The 21,627-nt window shown below is 41.9% G+C and overlaps 3 protein-coding genes across 4 annotated transcripts in view; 2 read left to right on the top strand and 1 right to left on the bottom strand.

The window, feature by feature from the left end:
* maml3 (mastermind-like transcriptional coactivator 3) overlaps positions 1 to 2,330 on the top strand; it is a 471,521-nt gene extending 469,191 nt beyond the window's left edge. For both annotated transcript variants that reach the window (XM_078404819.1, XM_078404808.1), the window contains one exon: positions 808 to 2,330. In XM_078404819.1, the coding sequence (XP_078260945.1) occupies positions 808 to 1,778 (971 nt within the window). In that variant the 3' untranslated portion in view covers positions 1,779 to 2,330. The remainder of the gene's footprint in view (positions 1 to 807) is intronic.
* Positions 1 to 21,627, top strand: part of ndufc1 (NADH:ubiquinone oxidoreductase subunit C1) — a 442,230-nt gene that overhangs the window by 157,772 nt on the left and 262,831 nt on the right. The window lies entirely within an intron of this gene.
* Positions 11,831 to 21,627, bottom strand: part of mgst2 (microsomal glutathione S-transferase 2) — a 31,891-nt gene continuing 22,094 nt past the window's right edge. The window contains exons 4-5 of the mRNA XM_078411958.1: positions 14,012 to 14,093; positions 11,831 to 12,087 (exon numbers count right to left, since the gene is read on the bottom strand). Of these exons, the coding sequence (XP_078268084.1) occupies positions 11,952 to 12,087; positions 14,012 to 14,093 (218 nt within the window). The 3' untranslated portion in view covers positions 11,831 to 11,951. The remainder of the gene's footprint in view (positions 12,088 to 14,011; positions 14,094 to 21,627) is intronic.

The following is a 21,627-nucleotide window of genomic DNA, read 5'->3' as shown; positions in this document are numbered from 1 at the left end:
GACTTTGGGTGTTGAATGTTTTCCCACTGATCGTAGATTTCTCCTTGTTCAATGTTTCCTCTTGCATGCCATGATGTAGTGGGTGGTAAGTTATCTAATTCTTTGCAAGTTGCCCCTAACGTACTTGCGTGCAGGAGAATTTGTGGTGCGGGGGAAGAGGTGGATTGGGATAAAAGAGGAGATATGAGATTCATGTGGGATTCATATGGATAGGTGCTTGATCATTGGCATAGAAGCAATGGCTTGATCTTGGAGACACAAGGAACACAAGGATGATGGTTTACGGAATCCTTGATCGCATTAGAGAAGGAGGAAGGAGGTGATGAGAGCTGAGAGTGCTTAGATGGAGAGAATGGAAAGTGGGCCTTTCTCCCAATGGAAATGAAGGAGTAAAAAATCCTTCTTGATCTCAGAATCTCTGCCATCTCTACCCACATCCTGCCAAGAGATGAGGTGTTAGGGCTTGTGAGAGCCACTCTTAGTGAGCAATATCTAAAATCTCAGTTTGCACAAAAGGTAGGTCTTTATAAACATTCACAATGTCAGAAGATGCGTCAGTACTCGCATCTTTTGAGTAATTCTCACTGAACCAAGATACCAATGAACAATCAGACCATTCAGTGTACCTTGACATAAATCGTTATTGTCAAGTCCCTAAGGAACCGTTACTGTGAAATATGGGAAATACTTAATGCCAAATTATTAATGTAAGACTAACAAAGTCTGATCACAACCTGAGAATATAATTTAAACTGTTTTAACACAATACAGTAAAATTATGCATCCGTTTATTTCTTTGTGTTACAGGAACAACCCAGGAATTGGCCACAGCGAGGAGTCAAGCTCTCCAGAATGTGAGAAGTCCCAGAATGATGGCACCGAATCAGGGCATGATGCAGATGACATCGGTCCAGAATACCAGTGCGATACCCGTCACCACTGGGCAGTCAGAGATTAGCATTGTGCCCTACAATAATGCCCAGAGCAATCAACAAGGAATGTACAGTATAAGTCCAGGCATGAACCAAATTCTTCAGCATTCAAACCAAAGTAATGCGACCATGGCACGTAACGTGAGCCAGATGCAGAAACAGCCTGTTGCAGGACAAGGGGTTGGAATGGTACCTGGTTATGGACAAAACGTACTTGGAAACCCTGTGTTGGCCCAACAGCAACAAGTGAAAGGACCAGTAGGGCAACAGATGTCCAAGGCTCAAGTTCAAAGACTACAACTAATCGCAAGTTCTGGTTCTCCGGCTCAGAGTTGGCAGCAACACAATTCACAGAGCCTGCCCAACAGAACTCAGGCTAACAATGAGCTCAATCCATTCAACAACAAATCAGCTTACCCATTGCAACCTGGTCAACCCAAGATGACCAAGCAACATTTTTCCCAGGCAATGGGTCAGCCAATTCTAGAGTCTGCTGGTGCTGTTGGAGGACAAATGATGCCTCATTTTGGAGGACAGCCAAGGACCAACCAGTCGAGACAAATAGTTATGTCTGGCTTGACCCAGACAGTCCACAATATGACTGGTTTTAACCAGGCCACAGGCCAACAATTGGCAGGAGGCTGCTATGCACAAAGTAACCCAGGTCAAGGGTATCACACAAGAACCACAGGTCAGGACTTGTCCTTCAATTATGCCGGTCAATCAGGGGCTGGTTACTTCTCTAATTTATCAGACAGTGTAGCTCTGATGGACTCTCTAATCAAAAGTGGATCAACAGAAGGCTGGATGCAAGAGTTTGATGAAATATTTGGTAGCCAGCAGTAGATTAATTTTTAAATATTAAAAGGCTGTTAAATAACGGCTTTCTCTAAATAAAAGTGTTTAGGGACCAAGTAAAGTAGACCTAGTTTTGTAGTTGCACTGCTGTTGCATTACGGTGCTGATGTACATGTAGACGTGATACAAACTGTAATGGTTTCATGTAAATAGGTTTTTATATAAGTCCAAATATAAGGCTTACCATTGGGTCTACTTCCTGTAAAGAATGGCTCTTTGTTTAACAGAATATTGAAGTATTTTTATTTCATTTTACAGTTTTCAATTCATCAACAAAACAATGATATTGCACCAGACAATATCTGACTAATTATTTGTACTGTAAACTCTAAACAGATGTGTTCATTGGATACAATTTTTTTCTAGATTTCATTTTTACTCTGTACCTTAAGCAGTGCTTGGAACCTGAGCTCCATTCTTTTTAAACCTGTACAGAATCCTCTACTGTGTAAAAGTGTGATGTTGAATATTTTTTTTTTGGAGTGGGGGTTGGTTGGGGGTGGCAAATGTTATGTCAATGAATCATGAGAACTTATTAAAAAAGAATTTTAATGTGACCCATGGCTAGTGGAGGTTTTGTTTCTCCAAAGCAGATTTCAAGTGTATATTAATACTATTGAGACATATAAGCTACCTGCCATGTGAGTAAAATCCATCTCCTTGATCAAGAGAATAAAAAACAGAGCTTTTAACAAAATGAGAAGTCTTCAGATTTACAAATAGACTTGTCAAAATGCTCACTATTTGCATTGTATGGCCTTGTAAATGAGCTCATCTACAACTTTACTTTATCCTTTAAAGTCTCGTGCATTCTCTCCCAAATCCATACCAAAAACTCTTACAACCTCATGTTTGAATTCCTTAAATTATTGAAATTAGATTTTCTCCCCTGCCACAGCAATAAAATGGCCCTGATGAAAATCACTTATCAAGATCTCTGTGACTGTGACATTGGTAAACTTTCTCGCCACATGTTCCCAAGCTGTCTACAACCCTCAACATGGTCTACAATGTGATGTTTCTCCTGTAGGTCTTCTCTGTTATCCAGATGGATGAGCTGTTCTCACCAGTCCTCTCTTATCTAAGCAGTCAAGGGTCAGAAAAACATCTGCGATGGATTTTTATTTCTCCTTTGCATCCCCAAATCTATCCTATTTATCATGCCAAGGCTGCTCTTTGACAATATTTTCAATAACTGCGACATGAAGGATTAATGTGCATATTAGTGACATTTGTATGATTCCTCAACCATCTGTAATTTGTTACATTGTTTGTTCAACATCCAGTAATGGTTAAGCAGAAAGATTTATGAACTAAATATTGGGAAGACTGAAACCACTGTCTTTGATGAAATTGGGGACTCAAGAATGCCACAAACTCCATAGTCCACCTCCCAACTTCATCCATCTCCCTGGAAAGTGTAAGCAACTGAAGCAGACCATTTGCAACAATGATCTTCAGATGAACTACTAACCACATAAACACTGCATCAATGGATATCCTTACTTTCACCACTGGAATATCACCCCTGATGCTGCCAGTATCTCTTCTCATTTGGTACTGCAAACCTATTGTGCCGCATCCAATGCTCTCCTTACCATCCTCACACCATAAAGCAGAGTGCATTGAAAACTTTGCTGCCAGTCACTTGTAACACACCCTGACCAGAAACCGTTTTGACGTACATTGTTTCCTCAGTTTTAAAATACTTATTCTCATTTTTGAATCCTTCAGTGACTTCATCCCTCCGTATCCCAGTGTCTCCTCCAGCTATGGAAATGTTTGGGATTTCTACTCTCCTACCTCTTGCAAATCACCATCTGAATCACTCTTATCAATCGTGCAGTGCCATCATTTGGAAATCCACCCGAAAACCATTACACCTCTTTGTGACACCCATCCAACATACCTATTTAATCCGGCTTTGGTGCATCTGTTCAAATACAATAATATTTGTTGATAAACCTCACGAAGCAGCTTAAAAAGTTTTGCTTTATTACAGCAGCTATGTAAATGCAATTTGTTGTTTTTAATTTATCTCCATTTTGTTGCCAATTCCCGTGTATTCAATTTTGACCATTCATTTATTTGCAATGTTCAGTTTATTGTGCTAATAAATATGCAAGTAATTCTTCACACAGGTATTCAATGGCTACTTCTGGCATGCACTAACAATGTTTGAAATGTACATTGTAATATAAAAAAAGGATTAATTTAGAAAACCGCTTATATATTTTCAGCTGGCACATAACTGAGGAATAGTGTTGCATACTGTTTTTGTTAAGCATATTTTTATTATAAGTTATCTCCTGTTGTTACAATCAAAGCAATCTAGGTATCCTGTTCTATGTTTTTCAGTACTTGCAGGTATGAAAATAGAAATTAGTTGGTACACTTCATTTCATTCGCTGTATTGGAATTACATCTTGCGGATAATTGAATAAGGTTAATTTGATTTCTCTTGTCAGAAATGGAACCGGCTGTAAGTGAGGAGAATTTTTGAAAAGTTAGAAATTAGAGTAGTGTTTGTGTTAATTAATGACATGCTTGTGATTCTGATTCACCGTGTGCTAAACTCATCGCGACGGTGGCAACAACTAACACAGAAGAAAAAGAAAGGGAAGGTAGAAACAAAAAGCTGGAGTAGCTCAGCGGGACAGGCGGCATCTCTGGAGAGAAGGGTCTAGACTGGAGAAGAAGGGTCTCGACCCGAAACGTCACCCATTCCTTCTCTCCAGAGATGCTGCCGGTCCCCCTGAGTTACTCCAGCTTATTGTGTCTATCTTTGGTTTAAACAGCATCTGCAGTTCCTTCTTACACAAAAAAGAAAGGGCATTTGTGCATTCTCCCTGTGACTGAGAGGGGTTTCTCCGGGTGCTCCAGTTTCTTCCCACACTCCAAAGATGTGCAGGTTTGTAGGTCAATTGGCTTCTGTAAATTGTCCCTAGCGTGTAGGACAGAACTAGTGTATGGGTGATCACTGGTTGGTGCGGATACGGTGGGCCGAAGGATCTGTATCCACGCTGTATCTCTAAAACTAAAACTAGAACCTCTTCAATTATAAATGTCCTGTAGATCAGGCAGTGTCTGTGAAGAGTGAAAAAATGAGCAATTACTAAGGGATAACAGCAACAAACAATCTGCTGGAGGAATTCAACAGGTTGAGGAGCATTTGGGGGTGGGGGTTGAAATTGTTAATGTTGTGGGTTGAAATCCTGCATCAGAATTACAGATGGATAACCCCACAGTAAAATTGGCCAATTCTGACACAAGTGTGTAACCTACAGTTGTTGATTTTGTCATTGGGTTCCGAATGCTGCATTGTTACCAGACAGAAAATAAGCGGATCTGCCAGAAATCTGAGTCTTTGTTTTGTTGCTTCTCCTCCTCCCTTTTACTTTTTTTTAATCCTCTGGGAATGAAGGACATGCCTATCCTGACCTGCTGGGCAAGTCTTCCTGCTCTGCATTTAGCAATTCCTGCATTCTTTTTTTGTATGTGCTTTTGTCTAGGCTCTCATTCTGGAACCGCTCCCATTCACTCATTGACCAGATGTTTATCCCCCATGGCCAGAGCCATCCCCTCTCCCATTCTCCCCACCTATATAGACTGGATGTGGAAAGGACGCTTCCAGTAGTGGGTGAGTCTGTAATCATATATAGTCTTTCCACTGATTGATTAACACAAAAACATTTCTCTGTCCCTCGGTGCACGTGACAATAAACTGTACTAAACTAAAATAAACTAAAATAAACAAAACTAATCTAGGACCAGAGGGCACAGCCTCAGAATAAAAGGATATGCCTTTAGAATGGAGATGAGGAGGAATTTCTTTAGCCAGAGGGTGTTGAATCTGTAGAATTCATTGTCACAGACGACTGTGGAGGTTAAGTCATTGGGTGGGTTTTAAACCGGAGATTGATAGGTTCTTGATTAGTAAGGGCGTCTCAAAGGTTATGTAGAGAAGGCAGGAGAATGGGGTTGAAAGGGAAAAGTAGACCAGCCACCCTGAGTGGTGGAGCAGACTCAATGGACTGAATGGCTTACGTTTTGGTCCCATGTCTTATGGTGTTTGCCAAGCTTCTTTTGTCTCCTTTTCAGTTGTTGAAGGTTTCTGATCTGAAACGATAACTTTGCTTCCATTCCCAGAGATATGGCCTGACCTGCTGAATATTTTCAGCATTTTTATTACGGAGGAGTGAATATGGTCATGCCTGTTAATAAGGCAACGATTGATCAAGCCAAGCATTTGGGTTTATTTCGAGGGAGAAGGATTTGAATGAATAGAGAAGTTAAACATGCAACAATCTTATTTAAATCACATTTGCAATATTATTTACAGTTTTAATTACAAGATCCCAGATAGGATGTAATGGTATCTTCAGCCGAGACATGATGAAATATGTTCAAGAAACAAAGGAGAAAAGATTTTAGGACATCCTATGGGCGGCACGGTGGCACAGCGGTAGAGTTGCTGCCTTACAGCGAATGCAGCGCCGGAGACTCAGGTTCGATCCTGACTACGGGCGCCGTCTGTACGGAGTTTGTACGTTCTCCCCGTGACCTACTTGGGTTTTCTCCGAGATCTTCGGTTTCCTCCCACACTCCAAAGACGTACAGGTATGTAGGTTAATTGACTGGGTAAATGTAAAAAATTGTCCCTAGTGTGTGTATGATAGTGTTAATGTGCAGGGATCGCTGGGCGGCGCGGACTCGGTGGGCTGAAGGGCCTGTTTCCGCGCTGTATCTCTAAATCTAAAAAAAATCTATGGTGAAGGAATATTTTACAGCCACACACACCACCCCCCCTCCTTCTCTGCACTAACCCAGGTTAAATAATGCTCCCCAACTTGATCCCATCAAAGCCTATACTGTCCACTTACTAGTAACACCAAAGTTGTCATGCATGATTTGTTTCTTTTGTGACCCTCCAAGGCAACTTACTAGATGGCAGCAGTGGATGGTGAAGAATAGTCGGCGGCTGTGAACAGTTTGTGAACTCACCTCCCATGCCCTCACGTTCCATGATCGGCTCGGGAAGCGGGGTCATGGCAGCCTGGGCACAAAGTAACAGAAGGGAGAGTGCTGGAGGAGACAGAATGGCACGCAGGTCGTGGTTGCAGGTCGTGGCAATGGTGGAGGCTCCACAGCAGTCAGGTGAGTGAGAGGCAACAGGGACAAACTATAGGCCAGTGAGCCGTACGGAGAAATTACTGTAGGGACAGGAAAAGCATGGACCTATTGGGGAAAGTTAGCATGGCTCTGTGTGAAGGAGGTCCTGTCTCACACAGCAATGAGTATACACATTGAACGTTGAATTCTCCAGTTCCAGGTGACTCACGTCTGACCTTTTTTCTCCTCCTATCCATCCTCATACACCCCCTTCTTCCCACAATAATTCCTTTATCATTCTGTTTCTTTCCCTTTCTCCCACCTGCATCTGCCCATCATCTCCCCCCCCCCCCCCCCACCACCACCACCTTATTATTCACCTCTCCTTTCTCTCTCTCTCTCTCTCTCTCTGTTGTTTCCACCTGCCACCATTCCTCCTGGCTTGATGCCACTCTTCACCTTTCCTTCTTATCAATGTTTTTTTGCTTACTTTCGGGACAAAAATCAACTAATGGACATCTGTAAAAAGGGAACACATTTGTTACCCAATAATAGCCTGTACAAGGAAAGATGAATACATGCTGGAAAGGGCATGGAAATAAAGCAATGCATAGTGGAGATCAGTTTCATTTTGTACTTGATACAGCATGTAGGGTGGCACGGTGGCACAACTGGTAGACCTGCTGCCCCACTGTTCCAGAGACCTCGGTTCAATCCTGATCTCATGTGTTGTTTATGTGGAGTTTGCATGTTCTCCCTGTGACCGTGTGGTTTGCCCTCTGGCGGGTTGGTATCTCCCCACATCTAAAGACATGCAAGTTTGTAGATTAATTGGCCGTTGAAAAATGGCCCTAATGTTTAGGGAGTGTATGCATAAGCGGGATAACATAGAACTGATGTAAATGGGTAATCGTTGGTCGGCGTAGATACGGTGGGCCGAAGGGCTTGTTTCCATGCTGTAAATCTAAACTAAACTAAAGCGTCAATTCATTAAAAGTATTGGTTTGGAATGCATATTATTTTGGTGTATTTTAATTCTGCATTGTGACCATAAACAAAGGGCTGGGGTCTGGGTCTGTTTGAAAATGAGGAATTGAGTTCCGAGTACAATACTCAGATAATTTATTCATGGACAGTCGAAAAGAAAGTGGGTGTCCGGGTAGCAGCCTTGCTTTCCTTCCTCCCCTTTCTTATGGTTCTACTCCTCAGCAACACCTTATGGGTTAGGGGAGGGCGGCATAGAAAGGTTGTGCCCACGTGATATGCAGAGTCAGCAGATGGGTCAAGTGACATCCTTGACGTTGAGGAGAGCAGGGGTGGCATTATAGTTGATGATCACTCATTGGGTGGTGGGAGGGAAATCATCGCACCGAGACTTTATTTGTTCTCTCCACAGATACTCCTTGATCTGCTGAGGGGTCCTAGCTTATTTTCTGTCTTTGTTTCAGATTTCCCACATTTTCTTTGCTTTTCGATCCCTGTCCTATTCCAACGTAACTCGTTTTTTTTTCTCTCTCCACAGATGCTGGGAGATTAACAGGATCCCCCTCCATTTCAGATTCCCAGCAGCTATCCCTTCCACACCTCACAGTTCCAGTAGAAGCGAGAGGTATCTGAAAATAGACACAAAGTGCTGGTGTAACTCAGCGGGTCAGGCAGCATCTCTGGAGAAAAAAGGTGGATGACGTTTCCAGTCAGGACTCCTTTTCAGACTGAAAGTAAAGGGGAGGGAACTGGAGGTAGGAAAAGGCCAGAACAAATCTGGACCGGCAACAGATGACCAAGGGTGGAGCCCATTGTGGCCCTAAGGAAGAGGTGATAATGAAGGGATACAAGGATGCAAACAGTGGAAATAGTACGATGACTAGAGTAAGTCATATGAAGAGTTCCCACCCAAAGCATCACCGATCCACATTCACCAGGGATGCTGCCTGACCCGCTGGGTAACTCCAGCATTTTGTGTGTCTCTCCAGCAGAACTTTTGCCTTCCTTCCTCTGCCTTCACACTATTCACAATTCCTTCAAACAAATTAGCTGCCATTAACAATCCTTCGGCACCCTTTCCCAGCTGCCATCACCAATCTGTGCCATTCATCAACGCTTGGTTTCCATCAATTAAAGATGTTTGATTTTTTTCTCCACCTCTACAAATTTAAGCATGTCTGCTTTCTAAATCTTTCATAGCTCTGAATTCACAGATCATTGATCTTGTTGAACAGTCCAACGCAAGAACAGGCCCTTCCGCCCACAATGTCTATGCTGAACATTATGCCAAGACCACCTCTTATCTACCTGTACTAATCCATATCCCTCCATTCCCTGCATATACATATATTTATCCAAAAGTCTCTTAAATGCCACTACCGTATCTGCATCAACCACCACCCCAGCAGCGTGTTCCAGGCCCTCTCCACTTTCCATGTTAAAAAGTTGCCCTGTAGAACCTCTTTAAACTTTGCTCCTCTCACCTTAAAGGTTTGCCCTCTGGTATTTGATTTTTCCATCCTGAGAACAAGGTTCTGATTGTCGACCCAATCAATGCATCTCATAATTTTCCATACTACTATCAGGTCTCCCCGCAACTTCTGGCGTTCCAGACAAAAACAACACAAGTCTGTCCAACCTCTTCTTGAAGCCAATACCCCTAATCCAGGCAACATTCTGGTAAACCTCCTCTGCACCCTTTCCAAAGCCTCCACGTCCTTCCTGTAATGGGGAGAACAGAACTGCATGCAATAATCCAAATACAGCCTATCCAATGATCTATAATGTCACATTATGACATCCTGACCCTTACACCCAATGGCCCAACCTATGAAAGCAAGCATACCATAAACCTTCTTTACCACTCTATCTACTTAGGTTGTCATTTTCAGAAAGCTATGGACTTGAACTTACCCACTTTTAGCCCATATTCACCCGAAACCTTTGCTATCCATGTACCTGACCAAATGCCTTTTAAATGTTGTTATTGCCTCAACTACTTCCTCTGGCAGCTCATTCCACATACCTATCACCCTCTGTGCGAAAAAGCTGTCCTTCAGGTTCCCATAAAATATTTCTCCTCTTACCTTAAACCTATGCCTTCTGGTTCTTGATTCCCATACCCTGGGCAAAAGACGCTGTACATTTCCCCCATCTAGTTCCCTCTTGATTTTATACACTTCTATAAGATTACCCCTCAGTCTCCTGTGCTCCAAGGAATAAAATCCCATCCAGCCTAACCTCTCCCGAAAGCCGAGGCCCTTGCATCATGGCATCATCCTTGTTAATCTTCTTTGCACCCTTTCCATCTTAATGGATTTTTTTCTGCAGCAGGGTGACTAAAACTGAACGCAATACTCCAAGCGCCACCTCGCCAACATCTTGCCCAAATGTAACATAATGTCCCCACTTCTATGCTCAAAGCCCTTACTGAAGAAGGCCAATGTGCCAAAAGCCTTCTTCACCAATCTATCTACCTGCGATGCCACTTTCAAGGAACTATGTACTTGTACTCCAAGAATCATCTGCTCACCTGACTTGTGGGGTATTTTGATTGTATTTCAGATTTCCACCATCTCCATTTTTAGTTCCTGCTTTCTTACTTTACTGTAAAATAAAATGTGTCCTATCTAAACTTGTTGAACCAAATAATACAAATTTCAGATGGAGGCAAATATGTATTTAAGCTACATTCCAGAATCTGAGCAAGTAATGGAAGGTTTGACCACGGAATACAGCCAGACACTTCAACATGACAGATAAAAATGCAGCAATATTACAAGCAAGATGTTAAATTAAGCATTTGTTTGCCTGTTCGAGTAGATGTAAATAATCCCAAGGCACCATTCGAAGAGGAAAGAAGCATTGTCCAGGCCAATATTCTTTCCTCCATTAAATTCTAGGGGGAATAACAAAATAAACCACATATTTCCATTGTCTATGGAAGATTGCTCTGAGCAAATCTAATGTGCAGCAGCAATGAGCGTGCTTCAGAAAGAAATGAATTCATCTTGAAGCACTTAGGGACATTACGAGGATGCGATAAGCTGCTGTAAAATGCAAGTTAGTTTTCTTGCCCTCCTCTTACCCAGGTTTTCTTTTAGTTGATGGAACCAAGAAATTAGCATTCCACTTGGGACGGAAGTTAATTTAAATTTCCCTCCCGGTAGAGACATGAATATGGTGTCTTAGAAGGACGTATCCAGCTACTTGCAGAGGGTAGAATAAACAATGGTCCAGTGAGTAGATGAGTGCCAGGCTTGGAATAGCTCTGAGACAGAAGGATTCAAGAACACAACACAAGACAACAGGAGCTTCAAGCCTGCCCCGTTGTTTAATATGATCGTGGCCAATTTATGCTGGCCTTAACTTATCTTCGACAAGAAACCAACCCCCACTCCAGGCAGCTGGTGGCGGGCAGAAACAGACCAGTTGGTATCCAGTGAGGAAATCAAAATTGAACATTTTTTTACTTTGTCGCAACCCTTCTCGGAATAAAAGATTAGGGGGAAAATCATTAGGTGGGCATCAGGTCACAGCAACGCCCTCCTTCCACAGAATAATCTCACGCGAGACGTGATCTATGACCGAACAATGGGCAGCACTGAAGATGGCAGAGACTCCAATCAGCACCTGTTCCAATGTGTGAGTGAGAGAAAAATATATTGTCTAAAAATCATAGAAAGGGCAAAAAGATATTGACCTGAAGTATGTGTTTTTTGGGTAAGTTTTAGTTGAGTTTAGTTTGTTGGCACGTGTACCGAGGTACAGTGAAAAGCTTTTGTACTTGCTATATCAGCAATAACAGAGAGACGACATAGGGACCAATTATTTTCATGTTGTGAAGTTAAATTGATGCTAAATTACCCAAATTTAATTGGGGTACGCTATCCCAATCACCTAAATGCAAATAACAAAATTCACAAGTGAAACTGAGGCTAGTTTAAATGTTTTATTTTGCATTTTGAAGTCATATATGCAAATACAGATATTCACAACATTTTGCAATATTTGACGCATTAAATGTATAACATGTGTAAGTCTTTTGGGTCAACTTCCCACACATTACAAAAACATTTTTCTGATCTTCTTACCAAGGTTAAAATCAAAATAGTTGTCACACATGGAATTTGTGATCCCCCCAATACTCAGACTTGTTAATATCAGTAACATCGCTAGACCAATCCTGAACCCAGGGAGCCTGAAAATAGAAATAGAAATGAGAAGAAAATAACACAATTGTCTCATTACAATTTAATTTTAAATATACTTATGTTTTCAGAGTCCATGTTTTTCTATTACCATCTCACACTGGCTCAGTGTACAAGTGTCTCATTTACTGTGTAAGAAGGAACTGCAGATGCTGGTTTACACCGAAGATAGACACAAAATGCTGGCGTAACTCAGTGGGACAGGTAGTATCTCTGAATAGAAGGAATGGGTAACGTTTCGGGTCGAGACCCTTCTTCAGACTCTACACATTTACTGTCGTTTAGGCCATTAGCTGAATAAAACCACATCTTCCTTACTATTGCAAAGCAAACCAAGAGCAAAAGAAAACAAAGTTACCGATAACTGGTGCATCATTTATTCTATGGACATTCGGTGAGAATATCAGATTAGAAAAGTCAGCAGGCAGTCTCTAGCCACACAAAGTAAGTGATATTGTCCTAGTGAGGAGCAAATTAATGTCAAATGTCAGCCTTGGTTAATGGGAATAATCTCATCATTCAGTGAGAAGGTTATGGCACTGGGGACCATACCGGAGCCCTGAAGTCATAAAGTGGACTGACACTCCAGGGCAACACAGTACAAGTACTGCAGTCTAGGAAGTGCAATCTTTCAGATGAAATGCTAAGAATTACAGGACCACAGAGTGCAGCGGGAGAGTTGCTGCCGATCCTGTCTGCACGTTCTTCCTGTGACCACGTGGGTTTTCTCCGGGTGCTCCGCTTTCCTCCCACATTCCAAAGCTGTAAGCTTCTGTAAATTGTAAAGTTGTCCCTAGTGTGTAGGACAGTGCTAACGTCCAGGGTGATTGTTGATCGGTGCAGACTCGGTGGGAAGTAGGGCCTGTTTCCACACTATATGACTAAAGTCTAAACCAAACTAGCCACTGAATTGAATGAAAAAACATACCGAATTGTCCTCGCATCTTATCGACAAACTAACTAAAAAATAAATAATCTGGTTATGAATTTCATAGCAAATTGGTTGCATTACATTATAATAGTGATCACATGTCAGGAGCGTGATGGAATATTCTCTGCTTGGTTGGGCAAGTTTAATCAAGCAATTCAAAACCAGGCAAAGCAATCTGCTTGATTGGCACCTCACCAATCATCTTAAACATTCACTCCTTCCAGCTCACATTGGCTTCAATGCCATCGACAAAATACATTGCAATTGCTTGCCAACATTTTCTCAACGGCAGCTATCAGATCCATGTGCGTTTCTACCGAGAAAGACCCAGCCAGTAGGGAGATGTATTCACTGCCACCTCCAAATTCCCAAGTCACACCCTATCTATCTAGACTTGGAAACGTATCACTGATCCTTCATGATCACTATCTTAAAGGATAGAACAAATCTTTCCGTCAGGACAAATCTTTTGTTTGTTTGTTTGTTTTTATGTCTTGTTTGCTTTGTAAAGCGTCTTTGAGTATTTTGAAAAGCGCTATATAAAATAAATGTATTATTATTATTATTATTATTATTAAAGTCCCAGGGTTTTCTACCTCTGAGCACTGTGAGAGCATTTTATCCACAGTATCTACAGCAAGTCAAAAAGATCCCTCACAATACGTTCCCAAGAGTATTTTCGGATGGTACGATACGATACGATACAATAGAACTTCATTCATCCCCAGAGGGAAATTGGTCTGCCAACAGTCATAACAAACAAGGTACATGAAAACTCGAAATTAAAATTAAATTAAAAGTTGAAAAAAAAGAAAAAGACAAAGAAAAAGAGAACTGAACGCTGGCTTTGCCAGCAATTTCCCCATATCATGAGTACATAAGAATAATACAATATACCTGCCTTCTCAATTGGATAGATGGTATACAAAATGGAGAGACCTTTGAGAGAGTGTGAGAAGTCTAGCATGAATTTAAGTTCATACCTTCTCTTTGCTGATTCTGCATATCCATTAAAGTACATCCGCCGACTAAACAAGTAGGCAAGACCAACGACTGAGGCAATTTCTGAACGAAGAAAAGACAAAACATATTCATTTTATTTAAAAATGAAAGTCATCCATTTAAAGTCAACATAACATCAATTATGAAAGGTGCATTGTTGGAATACACAAACAAAATTTATATTTTGCATTTTTTAGAAATATTTAATAACCTTGAAGGTGGATGACTTTTATTACAATTATTACTCTTTTTATATGAGTAATTGGGATGTGACAAATAGTTTTAATGTCTCTTGACTTGATATGCGACACTAATGTGGAGAAACTTCACTCAGGGGGCAATGTTTGCTTAGCTTTATCATGATACAGCATTGCAAGAACAAGAGGTAATTACTTGCTTAACTTCATTGTCTTGCAGCTGTGTATGAATATAAGACAAATACCAGACTACCAGACCAAGATGCTTTCCACAGTCAATTGCCTATTCTAAACCATCCTTTCACCAGCTACAGTGACCACCCATCCTGACCACCCATCGTCCTCATTGGAGACCTTCGAACTACCTTTAATTGGACTTTATTGGACTTCATCTTGCACTAAACATTATGCCTTTTATCCTGTATCTGTACACTGTGGACGGCTTGATTGTAATCACGTATAGTCTTTTCGCTGACTGGATGGCATACAGCAAAAAGTGTTTCATTGTACCTCTGTACATGTGGCAATAATAAACTAGACTAATCTTTTACATATAGAATGGCAACCTAGAGGAAATGCAGGTGACCCAAAGAATATAGAACTACAGCATAAGAACAAGACTTTTGAACCACAATGTCTGTGCCGAACATGATGCAAAGTTAAACTAATTCCCTCTGCTAGCATGTGATTCACATCTTTGTGCCTATCAAAAAGCCTTTTAAACACCATGATTGTATCTGCCTCTAACACCACCCCTGGCAACGCATTCCAGGCACCCACCACTCTGTATAAAAACCTGCCCCACACATCTATATGCTAAAACTCTTGTTTGTTTGTTAGATTGTTCCTGAACTACAGCCAAAACGGTACACGATAGCACAACAGTTTTAGGCCCACCTTACTCACTGTTGTCCCTTTGGTGCTAATGGAAGAAGTTTCATTGAAATCAGTGTTATATTTTTAGTTATTCACATTTTAAAGTTTAAATCTATCTCCTAGGGAGGGAGGGGGGAAGGGGAAGGGGTGGGAGGGAAGGGGGAGAAGGGAGGATAAGGGGGGTTGAGGGGGATGGAGTGGGGGGGAGGGGAAGGAAAGGGGAGGGGAGGGAAGGAGAGGGGAGTGGGAGGGGATGGAGGGGGGGAAGAAAGGGGAGCGGAGGGGGAGGGATGGAGGGAGGGGACGAGGGATGGGGGTGGGAGGGGGAGGACGGAGGGGGAGTGCGGAGGAGGGAGGGGAGGGGGGAGGAGAGGGTGCTGCAATAATGCAGGAGAGGTTTGGGCCCAACGAGTCCACTTGGTCCAATATTCTTTAAACTTTGCCCCTCTTATAATAGTATGCATGCTAAAGCCCCAAATAACTGTAGCCCAACCAAAGGGAGAAACATTTCTTTCAGTTGGGTTAGTTACATGGGGCTTTAGCATCGAAGGTAGACACAAAATGCTGGAGTAACTCAGCGGGTCAGGCAGCATTTCAGGAGAGAAGGAATGGGTGATGTTTCGGGTCGAGACCCTTCTTCAGACTGAAGAAGGGTCTTGACCCAAAACATCACCCATTCCTTCGATTTGAACCAGCATCTGCAGTTATTTTCCTACACAAGGGGCTTTAGCATGCACACTGTTACAAGAGGGGCAAAGTTTAAAGAAAAAAAAAATCACCGTTCAAGTCAAGGAAGATTTAGTAAGAATACATGAAGATTATGGAGTACCATAGTTTTAGTTATGTCACCTGGCAACAAAACGGTCACAAGTGAAATGTTATTGTCCTACGAAATGTCTTTGTAATAAATTAGTGAAAATGCTTTGTCAACACAAGCTGTTCATGGTCAACCAGACTCACCTTAATATCTGAAGGTCTAGACAATATCCAGTCTCTGAAACAAGATAGCCTGTTTAATTATGCTATGTCCATTCTGCCTATACTCCTTCCATGCTGATAATAACGAAGACAAAGTGGCACAGTGGCACAACTGCCTCACAGCGCTGGAGACCCGGCTTCAATCCTGACCTCAGGTGTGGAGGTTGTATGTTCTCCCTGTGACCGCCTGGGTTTTTCCAATGCTCCAGTTTCCTCCCACATCCCATAGACATGCGGGTTTACAGGCTAATTGGCCTTTGTAAAATTTCCCCAACGTGTCAGGAGCGAATGAGAAAATGGGATAACGTAGAACTGGTGTGAATTGGTGATCAGTGGTCAGCATGGACTCAGTGTGCCAAAGGCTCTGTTTCCATGTTGTATCTAAACTTTAAACTGGAGGGAGAGGGGAAAAAGTTAAAAGTACAGACCAACCTAGCCTGCTTGGCTGTGCTTTAAATTCCTGGCTGATCTTCAACCCTAATTCCACTTATCTCCATCTCACTGATACCCTTAGAACACGTGAATTTGTGTCAGATGGACACTGTGTAACAACAGAAAGGGAGCGATTCAGATTAGTTTATTGTCATACACACAAGGTGGAATGAAATTCCTATTCTCGTAAAACTCAAAGTAAATTGTGTACAGCAATGATAGATACAATGATAAGAACAACAACAAATCCAAAACAGCAGAATGATGCAAATATTGTAGTACTATCTGAAGTGCAAAAAAAAATACTGAAGTGTACTAACAGGATTACTGAACAAGGTTGAGTTAAGAATAAGTATATGGCAGATAGACAAAGTGATGGAATAATTCACTGGGTCAGGCAGCATCTCTGGAGAAAAAGGATGGGTTACGTTTTGGGTCAGAACTCTTCTTCAGACTGAATGTAGATGGGGGGAGGGAGAGGGAGATAGGAAAAGGCCAAAACAAAACAGGGTTGGCAACAGATGACCAAAGAAGGGTGTAGCCCATAGTGGCCCATTTTTGGCTGGGGAAGAGGTGATAATGAAGGGATACAGGGATGCGAACAGTAGCACCAATAAAGTGCCGATCGACAAGGGTGGAGGAGGGTAGGGGGAGAGAGGGATTTCAGGAGTTACTTGAATTGAGAGAAATCAATGTTCATACTGCTGGATTGTAAGCTGCCCAAGCAAAACATGAGGTGCTATTCCTCCAATTTGCATGTGGCCTCACTCTGACAACGGAGGAGGCCCAGGACAGAAAGGTAGGTTAGTCTGGGAATGGGAAGGGAGTTAAAATGTTTGGCACCGGGAGATCACGTAAATCAAGGAGGATTGAGCGCAAGTACATGGCAGCATCTCACATTGCATGGCCAGGACGTTTCCCTTACCCTCTCTTCTGTGGAAGCATTTACCTTTACAAGCCCACCTCAAACTAATTTTACGTTACCCCAGTTCCAGTGCAATTTTTAGCCAGACAGAAACATCCCTATGACTAAAATTTTATAATGGCATTCAATTCCTGTGATAAATTAAGTTGAATTTCCTTTGTCGTCTTTCTTTTGCAGCTAGATTTACAATTGTGTTTGGCATTTGTTTTAAAGCCCCAATGTGAATGTTATAACTGGCAATCTAATGATAGATTTTAATTTACCCCACTGAAGTCTATTTATTCCTCACAGTTTTGTACCATGTGTCCTGCTGATCCACTAGCTGTCACAATCTGGCCTTGAATAGCACTTCCTCCTGTTCATCAGCCAAACTGTGGTGCAGTCACAAAACAAACCTACATTAAGAGACATCAGCAGTCAAAGCTGCACGCACAATATTGCACTGTAGCTTGTGCAAAAGTCCACGATGTGACACTTTTGACTTTCATACCAAAGCTGTATTCAGACCAAAAGTGAACAGTTTATTTGTTCTCTCGTTCCCCTTTCCACTACTATTAACTGAGTGATGATGAATTCAATCAAGACGTGCCAAATCTCAGATTCGAACATTCACCTCTTGAAGATGAATTTCAGCATCCAAATAAATTAATTGGGCAAGATGTGGTGTTTCCTAGCTAGGTCGCAAGGGAGAGCACATTATTAATGAGAGGATGTCAGCTTGCCATATTAAATGTGCTTACATAACCTACAAAGTTTCCAACAGGTTTTCTACAAGAGCTGAATTAGCATTCAATTGTTTGAGCCAAAAAAAAAGTTTTTAAAAAGCAAGTTTACAAAAATTTGAATTAGTAACGTCTTGATATTGGGCCGTACCAATTACAAAATCCTGGGACGGCTTGATTGGTAAATACTCCACAAAGTGTTGTCCTGTCTGCGTTGCATATTCTGTGAGGGCACCAGGTTTGTGATTGATTGAAGGGTGCAGCATGGAAACAGGCCCTTCGGCCCATCGTTGTCATGCTGACCATCAAACACACATTCACACTAGATCTATGTTATCCCAAATTCACATCCACTCCCCTCCATACTCAGGGCAGTTTTACAGAGGCCAATTGACCTACAACCCTGCATGTCTTTGGGATGTGGGAGGAAACCGAGGCACCCAGCGGAAACCCATGCAGTCACAGGTTTAATGTGCACATTCCACACCAATGGCACCCGAGGTCAAGATCAAACCCGGGTCTCTGAGGCCATGAGGCAGTAGCTCTACCAGCTGCGCTACTGAACCGCCCCGTGCCGATTCATGGTGTGTTAATCCATGTGCCAATGAAGTCTGGCAAATACATTCCACTGGTGAGACGTGCTGCCGTCTTAGATTGGTTCTTTGAAAGTCCAAAACACAGTGGAACTTTACCTCAGCATGTCCGAACCATTGGGAGAGGAGGGTTGAAAAGGTTAAAAAGGGGGAGGTCAAAACACGAGAGATGAATGCACTTTTATAACCCCTGCCGATTACATGTCGCATTTCATATCAAAATGACATCTTGCTTCGTGAGGCTTTCTCCAACATTTTTCGAGTATAAAACCATCTTGTTGATGAATTACCACTATACAAAGCAGGAATTTTCCACAACTAAGTATTGAAAGATTGAAGCCATCCTGTAATTAAATTACATCCAAAATTAAATGGTATTGTAATAACTGTCTGAAATTGTTTGTTTGCCCCCAAGATGAGCGGAGAATGTCACCTCTGTAATATCGCCGAGACATTTTTCCCCACCTCTAACCTGCAGTTGAGTTTGTACGTTCTCCTTGTGACTGCATGGGTTTCTTCCAGTTTCTTCCCACATTCCAAAGACGTACAGATTTGTAGGTTAATTGGCTTCGGTAAAAATTGTAAATTGTCCCTGGTGTGCAGGATAGTATAGTGCTAGTGTACAGGGATTGCTGGTCGATGTGGACATGGTTGGTCAAAGGGCCAGGAGTGCTGGGCTCCTTCAATTCTAACTTTCCGATTACCCTCAGAATGTAATCACTTCATCACTGCCAACCATGCCCTCAGATTTCACACAGCCGATCCCTCCCCTTTCTTACTAAAGATGATCCTCAAACCCTACTCCTTTGATCATCACATCTGGCTGTGTTAAATGTTGTTTAATAGCACTCACATATTATGTGTCCCTTTAAGTGCTACGCAGGTTGCTGTTGCACATAAATTTTGTAATGTTGGGATGGTAGATAAAACAGGAAATTCAACAAAATTCATTATTTTAATGCAAAAATATCAAATACATTTGACACTAGATTTTTAGTATTTCACAATACTTAACTTCTAATGAAGATTTTGTACATTTATAAAAACATTTCTCAGAATTAGACCTTCCCAGATGATCCATTTTATTTGGATTAGTAGATCCTTAGGCTATAGGTTCTGCCTTGTGATTATACTAATGAATATTCTAATGTGGGTTATGAAATTTCTTGTCTTTTTGAAAGAAGAAATATCCCGCATTTGGGCAAGATCCTCATTTAAAAAAGGGTATCAATATATTACCTTGATACATTAACACTTTCATCATTAATTTCACTCAGCACAATTTGAAACCCACACGTTATTCAGACGCCCATCATCTATGAGAAGAGATTTAATTTTTGTATTGATGTTAGGGATATTGTGTCAATGAATGAAAGTTGCATTATAATATGCAGGGGGCGAGAGAAATGGGGATGGAGTGAGATAGAGAGGGAGGGAGGGAGCCAGAGAGAGAGGGGGAGGGAGCCAGAGAGGGGGAGGGAGCACGAGAGAGTGGGAGGGAGCAAGAGGGAGGGAGAGGGAGCGAGAGGGACGGGGGGAGCGAGAGGGAGGGAGCGAAAGAGAGAGGGAGCATGAAAGAGAGCGAGGGAGAAAGAGAGAGAGAGATGGAGAAAGAGAAACAGAGAGAGTGAGACAGAGATAGAGACAGAGAAAATACACTAAAAGCAGGAGTAGGCACCTCAAGTGTGCTACCAGCTAATATGCTCATGGCACAAACACTCTTTTGTACCAGTTCCCCCAAAGCCCTTAATTCAAGATCTTTCAAAAATCAAAGAGAAGGCCTGGGTGTTTTGGATTAGTTGGAGTGGGGTGGGGGAGAACCATTTTAGTCTTGTGTAGCAAGGAACTGCAGATGCTGGTTTACACTGAAGAAAGACACAACATGCTGGTGTAACAGCAGGTCAGGCAGCATCTCTGGAGAAAAGGAATAGGTGACGATTTGGGTCGAGACTCCTCTCAGTCTGAAGAAGGGTCTTGTCATGAAACATCACCTATTCCTTTTCTCCAGAGATGCTGCCTGACCCGCTGAGTTGCTCCAGCATTTTGTATCTATTTTAATCTTCCCTACGTGGAACACCCTCCAGAGAGTAACAAGGTTCAGTTCATAACAATCTGAATGTTTCTGTTAATTTAGGATCAAAATTTTATGATTCATCTTTTACTTTCTCTGGACATTCCCCAGAAAGAATATATTTAAGATGTTGCTGTATGATTAGAAACTAGGAAACACATAGAATTAAACTACTTGGGTCTGCATTGCACTTACCCACTTGTTTTTGATATGTTTTACTCTGAACTTCAACCCATGTCTTCATTCCTTTAATGTCATCATCAACACCATTAAAGGAATAAATGAGGCAAACCTTTTGCTGCAGCTTTACTTTAGTTTAGTTTAGAGATACAGCGTGGAAACAGGGCCTTCGGCCTGAGTCCGCGCCGACCAGCGATCCTCGCACATTAGCACTATCCTACACACACACTAGGGACAATTTATATTTATAGAAAGCCAATTAATCTCCAAACATGTACGTCTTTGGAGAGTGGAAGGAAACCGAAGATCTCAGAGAAAACCCACGTGGTCACGGGGATAACGTACAAACTCCATGCAGACAGCACTCATAGTCGGGATCGAACCCGGGTCTCTGATGCTGAAAGCGCAGGAATACAGAGCTTTATTTATTTATTTATTTATTTATTTATTTATTTTAAATTGACAAATAAAGCTCTGTATTCCTCTGTATTCTGTATGTAAAGCGCAGTAAGGCAGCAACTCTACCGCTGCGCCACTGTGCCGCCCTTTCTTCTTTGTTTCTTAAGGCATTGAATTCAGAAACAAGATTACATTCCCCTGTGAAATTCCCAACAACCTACTTT

Source organism: Rhinoraja longicauda, chromosome 1, assembly GCF_053455715.1.
Source record: "Rhinoraja longicauda isolate Sanriku21f chromosome 1, sRhiLon1.1, whole genome shotgun sequence".
NCBI lineage: Eukaryota > Metazoa > Chordata > Chondrichthyes > Rajiformes > Arhynchobatidae > Rhinoraja > Rhinoraja longicauda.
This window is presented reverse-complemented; position numbering and strand designations above follow the sequence as displayed.